We start from the raw sequence: 10,000 nt of genomic DNA, 5'->3' as shown, positions 1-10,000 counted from the left end.
GGTAGAGAGAGGAGGGGGTAGAGAGAGGAGGGGGGAGAGAGAGGGGGAGAGAGGAGGGGAGAGAGGGAGGGAGAGGGGGAGGGAGAGAGGAGGGAGGGAGAGAGGAGGGAGAGGGAGGGGGAGGGAGAGAGGAGGGAGGGGGAGGGGAGAGAGAGGAGGGAGAGAGAGGAGGGGAGAGAGAGGAGGGGGAGAGAGGAGGGGAGAGAGGAGGGGGGGGGAGAGAGAGGAGAGGGGGAGAGCGAGGAGGGGGGAGGAGGGAAGGGGGAGGGAGGGAGAGAGGAGGGAGGAGGAAGGGGGAGGGAGGGAGAGAGAGAGGAGGGGAGAGAGGAGAGAGGAGGGGAGAGAGGAGGGGGGAGGGAGAGAGGAGGGAGGGAGAGAGAGAGGGGGGAGGGAGGGAGAGAGGGGGAGGGGAGAGGAGAGACTTTATATATTATCTATCTCACTTGCTTTGGCACGTTGAATTGAATTAAATTGAGAGAGAGACAGAGAGAGAGAGACAGAGACAGAGAGAGAGAGAGAGAGAGACAGACAGAGAGAGAGACAGAGAGAGACAGACAGAGAGAGACAGACAGAGAGAGACAGACAGACAGACAGAGAGACAGAGAGAGAGAGAGAGACAGAGAGAGACAGACAGAGAGAGACAGACAGAGAGACAGAGAGAGAGAGAGACAGAGACAGACAGAGAGAGAGAGACAGAGACACAGACAGAGACAGAGAGACAGAGAGAGAAGAGAGGGACAGAGAAGAGAGGTAGCAGTAGATTCTGACCTGTACTCCCAGGCGTTGAGGTGAACAGGACATGACATCACAGACAGGAAGTTGAGGCCTGATCCGGACAGGTTTCCCTCTCTGTTTCTTAGAGAGCAGCAACAGGTAGGTGGCAGTGGTCTGGTCGTACTTCCACTGTACACACACACACACACACACACACACACACACAGTGTGTATATATAGAAAAATTAAAATCACATTATTTTGGTTACAACATGACTCCATATGTGTTATTTCATAGTGTTGATGTCTTCACTATTATTCTACAATGTAGAAAATAGTAAAAATAAAGAAAAACCCTGGATGGAGAAGGAGTTCTTTTGGCTGTGTGTGTGTGTGTGTGTGTGTGTGTGTGTGTGTGTGTGTGTGTGTGTGTGTGTGTGTGTGTGTGTGTGTGTGTGTGTGTGTGTGTGTGTGTGTGTGTTATATATCCATCTATCTAGAGAAAACATATCTACACACACAGATGTCTGATGAATTAATGTTTAAACTAAATTGTCAGCAGCTGTGTTATACTGCCATCTACTGGCGACACCCGTCAATACCTCTCACACACACACACACACACACACACACACACACACACACACACACACACACACACACACACACACACACACACACACACACACACACACACACACACACACACACACACACACACACACACACACACACTCCACCTATATTCATTTAGCTTCTACATTGTGGAAAACACATAAATCTATTTCTGCCGAGACTTTTAAAAATCGCTCGTTGACTCAATGACTGGAAGTCTATGTGAACCCCCCGTACCCCTAACCTCTACTGAGGACCCCCCCGCGACCCTTACCTCTACTGAGGACCCCCCCCCCCCCGCGACCCTTACCTCTACTGAGGACCCCCCCCCGCGACCCTTACCTCTACTGAGGACCCCCCCGTACCCCTTACCTCTACTGAGGACCCCCCCCCGTACCCCTTACCTCTACTGAGGACCCCCCGTACCCCTTACCTCTACTGAGGACCCCCCCCGTACCCCTTACCACTGAGGACCCCCCCGTACCCCTTACCTCCACTGAGGACCCCCCCGTACCCCTTACCTCCACTGAGGACCCCCCGTACCCCTTACCTCCACTGAGGACCCCCCGCGACCCTTACCTCTACTGAGGACACCCCCTGTACCCCTTACCTCTACTGAGGACACCCCCCTGTACCCCTTACCTCTACTGAGGAATAAAATACAGCCCCCACCCACCTCATTGACCAGCTGCAGGGTGCTCTGTCTGGAGATCTTCTGGCTGACGGACATCTCAGTGATGCAGTCCTCATCTATATAACCCAACTAGAGGAGAGAGATGAGATGGAGAGGGGGAGAGGGAGGAGAGAGAGGAGAGAGGAGAGAGGGGGAGAGGGAGGAGAGAGAGGAGAGAGGAGAGAGAGGAGAGAGGGGGAGAGGGGGGAGAGGGAGGAGAGAGAGGAGAGAGAGGAGAGAGAGGGAGGAGAGAGAGGAGAGAGAGGGGAGTGGGGGGAGAGAAGGGGTTTGGAGGTTCTTAGAGGTGCGTTTAGGGGTTCTTAGGCACGTTCTTAGAGGTGCTTTGGGGGTTCTTAGAGGTGCGTTCTTAGAGGTGCGTTTGGGGGTTCTTAGAGGTGCGTTTGGGGTTCTTAGAGGTGCGTTTGGGGGTTCTTAGAGGTGCGTTTGGGGGTTCTTAGAGGTGCGTTTGGGGGTTCTTAGAGGTGCGTTTGGGGGTTCTTAGAGGTGCGTTTGGGGGTTCTTAGGTGTACGTGTGTGTGTTTAGGGTGTGTGTGTGTAGGTGTGTGTGTGTTTAGGTGTGTGTGTGTGTGTGTGTTTAGGTGTGTGTAGGTGTGTTTAGGTGTGTGTGTCTAGGTGTGTGTGTCTAGGTGTGTGTGTCTAGGTGTGTAGGTGTGTGTGTGTAGGTGTGTGTGTCTAGGTGTGTGTGTCTGTAGGTGTGTGTGTAGGTGTGTGTGTAGGTGTGTGTAGGTGTGTGTGTAGGTGTGTGTGTAGGTGTGTGTGTAGGTGTGTGTGTGTGTAGGTGTGTGTGTGTGTAGGTGTGTGTGTGTGTAGGTGTGCGTGTGTGTAGGTGTGTGTGTGTGTAGGTGTGTGTGTGTGTAGGTGTGTGTGTCTAGGTGTGTGTGTGTGTAGGTGTGTGTCTAGGTGTGTGTGTGTGTAGGTGTGTGTCTAGGTGTGTGTGTGTGTAGGTGTGTGTCTAGGTGTGTGTGTCTAGGTGTGTGTGTGTGTAGGTGTGTGTGTGTGTAGGTGTGTGTGTGTGTAGGTGTGTGTGTGTGTAGGTGTGTGTGTGTGTAGGTGTGTGTGTAGGTGTGTGTGTGTGTAGGTGTGTGTGTGTGTAGGTGTGTGTGTGTGTGTGTGTGTGTGTGTAGGTGTGTGTGTCTAGGTGTGTGTGTGTGTCTAGGTGTGTGTGTGTGTGTGTGTGTCTAGGTGTGTGTGTGTGTAGGTGTGTGTCTAGGTGTGTGTGTCTAGGTGTGTGTGTGTGTAGGTGTGTGTGTCTAGGTGTGTGTGTGTAGGTGTGTGTAGGTGTGTGTGTAGGTGTGTGTAGGTGTGTGTGTAGGTCTGTGTAGGTGTGATTAGGTGTGATTAGGTGTGTGTAGGTGTGTAGGTGTGTGTGTGTGTGTGTGTGTGTGTAGGTGTGTGTGTGTGTGTGTGTAGGTGTGTGTGTAGGTGTGTGTGTAGGTGTGTGTGTAGGTGTGTGTCTAGGTGTGTGTGTGTAGGTGTGTGTGTAGGTGTGTGTGTAGGTGTGTGTGTCTAGGTGTGTGTGTGTGTAGGTGTGTGTGTGTGTGTAGGTGTGTGTGTCTAGGTGTGTGTGTGTGTAGGTGTGTGTGTCTAGGTGTGTGTAGGTGTGTGTGTGTAGGTGTGTGTGTGTGTGTGTCTAGGTGTGTGTGTCTAGGTGTGTGTAGGTGTGTGTGTAGGTGTGTGTGTGTGTAGGTGTGTGTGTCTAGGTGTGTGTGTGTGTGTGTAGGTGTGTGTGTCTAGGTGTGTGTGTGTGTAGGTGTGTGTGTGTGTGTGTGTAGGCGTGTGTGTCTAGGTGTGTGTGTGTGTGTAGGTGTGTGTGTGTGTAGGTGTAGGTGTGTGTAGGTGTGTGTGTGTAGGTGTGTGTAGGTGTGTCTAGGTGTGTCTAGGTGTGTCTAGGTGTGTCTAGGTGTGTGTGTCTAGGTGTGTGTGTGTGTAGGTGTGTGTGTCTAGGTGTGTGTGTGTGTGTGTGTGTAGGTGTGTGTAGGTGTGTGTGTGTGTAGGTGTGTCTAGGTGTGTGTGTGTGTAGGTGTGTGTGTAGGTGTGTGTGTCTAGGTGTGTGTGTAGGTGTGTGTGTCTAGGTGTGTGTGTGTGTAGGTGTGTGTGTCTAGGTGTGTGTGTGTGTAGGTGTGTGTGTCTAGGTGTGTGTGTGTGTGTAGGTGTGTGTGTCTAGGTGTGTGTGTGTGTAGGTGTGTGTGTCTAGGTGTGTGTGTGTGTAGGTGTAGGTGTGTGTAGGTGTGTGTGTCTAGGTGTGTGTGTGTGTAGGTGTGTGTGTGTGTAGGTGTGTGTGTGTGTAGGTGTGTGTGTGTAGGTGTGTGTGTGTAGGTGTGTGTGTGTAGGTGTGTGTGTGTGTAGGTGTGTGTGTGTGTAGGTGTGTGTGTGTGTAGGTGTGTGTGTGTAGGTGTAGGTGTGTGTGTGTAGGTGTAGGTGTGTGTGTAGGTGTGTGTAGGTGTGTGTGTGTAGGTGTGTGTGTGTAGGTGTGTGTGTGTAGGTGTGTGTAGGTGTGTGTGTGTTCTTACAGGTTGCGTGCTGTGCCACTCTACAGGGGTGCCATAGCCAGACATCGTCCAGGGATGGTCTAGGAGTTGTCTGATGGTCACACGATGCTTAGGATCCACCTACACACACACAATCAATAACTCCTACTATACCAAACAATCAATAACTACTACTATACCACACAATCAATAACTCCTACTATACCAAACCTGATGGTCACACGATGCTTAGGATCCACCTACACACACAATCAATAACTCCTACTATACCACACAATCAATAACTACTACTATACCACACAATCAATAACTCCTACTATACCAAACCTGATGGTCACACGATGCTTAGGATCCACCTACACACACACAATCAATAACTCCTACTATACCAAACAATCAATAACTACTACTATACCAAACAATCAATAACTCCTACTATACCAAACAATCAATAACTCCTACTATACCAAACAATCAATAACTACTACTATACCAAACAATCAATAACTACTACTATACCACACAATCAATAACTCCTACTATACCAAACAATCAATAACTACTACTATACCACACAATCAATAACTCCTACTATACCACACAATCAATAACTACTACTATACCAAACCTGATGTCACACAATCAATAACGACTACTATACCAAACAATCAATAACTCCTACTATACCACACAATCAATAACTACTACTATACCAAACAATCAATAACTCCTACTATACCAAACAATCAATAACTACTACTATACCAAACAATCAATAACTACTACTATACCACACAATCAATAACTACTACTATACCACACAATCAATAACTACTACTATACCAAACCTGATGTCACACAATCAATAACGACTACTATACCAAACAATCAATAACTCCTACTATACCAAACAATCAATAACTACTACTATACCAAACAATCAATAACTCCTACTATACCAAACAATCAATAACTACTACTATACCAAACAATCAATAACTACTACTATACCAAACAATCAATAACTACTACTATACCAAACAATCAATAACTACTACTATACCAAACAATCAATAACTACTACTATACCAAACCTGATGTCACACAATCAATAACGACTACTATACCAAACAATCAATAACTCCTACTATACCAAACAATCAATAACTACTACTATACCAAACAATCAATAACTCCTACTATACCAAACAATCAATAACTACTACTATACCAAACAATCAATAACTCCTACTATACCAAACAATCAATAACTACTACTATACCAAACAATCAATAACTCCTACTATACCAAACAATCAATAACTACTACTATACCAAACAATCAATAACTACTACTATACCAAACAATCAATAACTACTACTATACCAAACAATCAATAACTACTACTATACCAAACAATCAATAACTACTACTATACCAAACCTGATGTCACACAATCAATAACGACTACTATACCAAACCTGATCACACGTCAAAATCAAAGAGCAAGAGGAGGTTTGGGTGTGTGTGTGTGTGTGTGTGTGTGTGTGTGTGTGTGTGTACCTGCATCATCTGGTTGAGTAGCAGGATGCTCCCAGGAGACAGCCAATGAGGGTTGTTGTAACTACCTCTCTAGAACAGTAAAAACACGTAGGTTAGTTTACACCAGAGGCTTTGAATCTGGCTTTAATACCAAATAGAGAAAACAAACCTGAATCTGGCTTTAATACGATCCCAAACAGAGAAAACCAACTGTCACGGTTGAACCCTTTCCTCCAGAGAAAACCAACTGTCCCGGTTGAACCCTTTCCTCCAGAGAAAACCAACTGTCACGGTTGAACCCTTTCCTCCAGAGAAAACCAACTGTCACGGTTGAACCCTTTCCTCCAGAGAAAACCAACTGTCACGGTTGAACCCTTTCCTCCAGAGAAAACCAACTGTCACGGTTGAACCCTTTCCTCCAGAGAAAACCAACTATCACGGTTGAACCCTTTCCTCCAGAGAAAACCAACTGTCACATTTCCTCCAGAGAAAACCAACTGTCACGGTTGAACCCTTTCCTCCAGAGAAAACCAACTGTCACGGTTGAACCCTTTCCTCCAGAGAAAACCAACTGTCACGGTTGAACCCTTTCCTCCAGAGAAAACCAACTGTCACATTTCCTCCAGAGAAAACCAACTGTCACGGTTGAACGTCTTTCCTCCAGAGAAAACCAACTGTCACGGTTGAACGTCTTTCCTCCAGAGAAAACCAACTGTCACGGTTGAACGTCTTTCCTCCAGAGAAAACCAACTGTCACGGTTGAACCCTTTCCTCCAGAGAAAACCAACTGTCACGGTTGAACCCTTTCCTCCAGAGAAAACCAACTGTCACGGTTGAACGTCTTTCCTCCAGAGAAAACCAACTGTCACGGTTGAACGTCTTTCTCCAGAGAAAACCAACTGTCACGGTTGAACGTGTTTCCTCCAGAGAAAACCAACTGTCACGGTTGAACCCTTTCCTCCAGAGAAAACCAACTGTCACATTTCCTCCAGAGAAAACCAACTGTCACGGTTGAACCCTTTCCTCCAGAGAAAACCAACTGTCACATTTCCTCCAGAGAAAACCAACTGTCACGGTTGAACCCTTTCCTCCAGAGAAAACCAACTGTCACGGTTGAACCCTTTCCTCCAGAGAGAACCAACTGTCACGGTTGAACCCTTTCCTCCAGAGAGAACCAACTGTCACGGTTGAACCCTTTCCTCCAGAGAAAACCAACTGTCACATTTCCTCCAGAGAAAACCAACTGTCAAGGTTGAACAGTTCTGAACTATATTAGTGGCACTAAATGTTTTATCTTCTACCGTGTCAGAAATAGCTGTCCGTCCTAAAACTACTAGCTGGCTGAACCATTTGTTAAACAACCTTGTTCTGTCACGTTACCTTGGATACCTAGCTAACAACCATGTTCTGTCACGCTACCTTGGGTACCTAGCTAACAACCATGTTCTGTCACGTTACCTTGGATACCTGGCTAACAACCATGTTCTGTCACGTTACCTTGGATACCTGGCTAACAACCATGTTCTGTCACGTTACCTTGGATACCTAGCTAACAACCATGTTCTGTCACGTTACCTTGGATACCTGGCTAACAACCATGTTCTGTCACGTTACCTTGGATACCTGGCTAACAACCATGTTCTGTCACGTTACCTTGGATACCTAGCTAACAACCATGTTCTGTCACGTTACCTTGGATACCTGGCTAGCCACCATGTAACTTGACCAATACAGACAGTAACTTACGGTGATTTTCCTGTAGAGGACCATACAGTTGTCGTCATCAAAGGGCAGATATCCACAGAGCAGAGCAAACAGCAGCACCCCCATACTCCACACATCAGCCTGGTAACACAACACACATTATATATCCACACAGCAGCACCCCCATACTCCACACAGCAGCAGCACCCCCATACTCCACACAGCAGCACCCCCATACCCCCATCCACACAGCAGCCTGGTACAGCACTGGTAACACACACACACACACATTATATATCCACACAGCAGCACCCCCATACTCCACACAGCAGCCTAGTAACACAACACACACAAACTACCGTTCAAAGGTTTGTGGTCAATTAGAAAATGCACATTTTTTGTCCATTAAAATAATAGCATCTGCGGGTTCGATTCAGGCTCAAAATGGCCATCAGTCTATTCTTGTTCTGAGGATGATGGCTGTTCCATGCGAGAAGGCCAGCATCCCGGAGTCTCCTCTTCACTGTTGACGTTGAGACTGGACAGAGGAACTCTGCCTAGAAGGCCAAAATACTGGAGTCTCCTCTTCACTGTTGACGTTGAGACTGGACAGAGGAACTCTGCCTAGAAGACCAGCATCCCAGAGTCTCCTCTTCACTGTTGACGTTGAGACTGGACAGAGGAACTCTGCCTAGAAGGCCAACATCCCGGAGTCACCTCTTCACTGTTGACGTTGAGACGGGTGTTTTGCGGGTACTATTTAATGAAGCTGCCAGTTGAGGACTTGTGAGGCGTCTGTTTCTCAAACTAGCCACTCCAATGTACTTGTCCTCTTACTCAGTTGTGCACCGGGGCCTCCCACTCCTCTTTCTATTCTGGTTAGAGCCAGTTTGCGCTGTTCTGAGCCTGTAATCAAACCCACTAATGCTGATGCTCCAGATACAGATAGTTTTATTGCTTCTTTAATCAGAGCAACAGTTTTCAGCTGCGCTAACATAATTGCAAAAGGGGTTTTCTAATGATCAATTAGCCTTTTAAAATAACAAACTTGTATTAGCTAACACAACGTGCCATTGGAACACAGGAGTGATGGTTGCTGATAATGGGCCTCTGTCCTTGGATTAGCTAACACAACGTGCCATTGGAACACAGGAGTGATGGTTGCTGATAATGGGCCTCTGTCCTTGGATTAGCTAACACAACGTGCCATTGGAACACAGGAGTGATGGTTGCTGATAATGGGCCTCTGTCCTTGGATTAGCTAACACAACGTGCCATTGGAACACAGGAGTGATGGTTGCTGATAGTGGGACTCTGTAGATATTCCATAACAATTCTACCGTTTCCAGCTACAATAGTCATTTACAACATTAACAATGTCTACACTTCATTTCTGATCAATTTGATGTTATTTTAAATGGACATTATTTTTTAAATATATATTTTTGCTTTTCTTACACAAACAAATACATTTCTAAGTGACCTCACACACACACACTCATTATATTCACACACCCAGACATATTAAACTCCCCCCACCGGGTGTCTCACCTCCGAGCCGATGTAGGCTTTACCCTGGATGAGTTCAGGAGCAGCATAGGCTGGACTTCCACAACAGGTCATCAGCTCATATCCCAGACCCCCCTATAAAGACAGACTGATTAGACTGGACCACAACAGGTCATCAGCTCATATCCCAGACCCCCCTATAAAGACAGACTGATTAGACTGGACCACAACAGGTCATCAGCTCATATCCCAGACCCCCCTATAAAGACTGTTATTAGACTGGACCACAACAGGTCATCAGCTCATATCCCAGACCCCCCTATAAAGACTGACTGATTAGACTGGACCACAACAGGTCATCAGCTCATATCCCAGACCCCCTATAAAGACTGTTATTAGACTGGACCACAACAGGTCATCAGCTTATCCCAGACCCCCTATAAAGACAGACTGATTAGACTGGACCACAACAGGTCATCAGCTCATATCCCAGACCCCCTATAAAGACTGTTATTAGACTGGACCACAACAGGTCATCAGCTCATATCCCAGACCCCCTATAAAGACTGTTATTAGACTGGACCACAACAGGTCATCAGCTCATATCCCAGACCCCCTATAAAGACTTATTAGACTGGACCACAACAGGTCATCAGCTCATATCCCAGAACCCCTATAAAGACTGTTATTAGACTGGACCACAACAGGTCATCAGCTCATATCCCAGACCCC

The 10,000-nt window shown here is 46.9% G+C and overlaps 1 protein-coding gene across 6 annotated transcripts in view; it reads right to left on the bottom strand.

Moving 5' to 3' along the window:
* The window catches only part of LOC124022341 (maternal embryonic leucine zipper kinase-like), a 39,515-nt gene that overhangs the window by 22,171 nt on the left and 7,344 nt on the right, over positions 1 to 10,000 (bottom strand). For all 6 annotated transcript variants that reach the window (XM_046337262.1, XM_046337263.1, XM_046337261.1 and 3 more), the window contains 6 exons: positions 9,311 to 9,403; positions 7,802 to 7,900; positions 6,077 to 6,145; positions 4,534 to 4,632; positions 2,006 to 2,092; positions 769 to 903 (listed from right to left, as the gene is read on the bottom strand). In XM_046337262.1, the coding sequence (XP_046193218.1) occupies positions 769 to 903; positions 2,006 to 2,092; positions 4,534 to 4,632; positions 6,077 to 6,145; positions 7,802 to 7,900; positions 9,311 to 9,403 (582 nt within the window). The remainder of the gene's footprint in view (positions 1 to 768; positions 904 to 2,005; positions 2,093 to 4,533; positions 4,633 to 6,076; positions 6,146 to 7,801; positions 7,901 to 9,310; positions 9,404 to 10,000) is intronic.

The sequence above is a fragment of the Oncorhynchus gorbuscha genome, unplaced genomic scaffold (assembly GCF_021184085.1).
Source record: "Oncorhynchus gorbuscha isolate QuinsamMale2020 ecotype Even-year unplaced genomic scaffold, OgorEven_v1.0 Un_scaffold_1349, whole genome shotgun sequence".
Lineage (NCBI taxonomy): Eukaryota > Metazoa > Chordata > Actinopteri > Salmoniformes > Salmonidae > Oncorhynchus > Oncorhynchus gorbuscha.
Note: the sequence above shows the minus strand (reverse complement) of the source record. Positions and strands in the feature narration are given on the sequence as shown.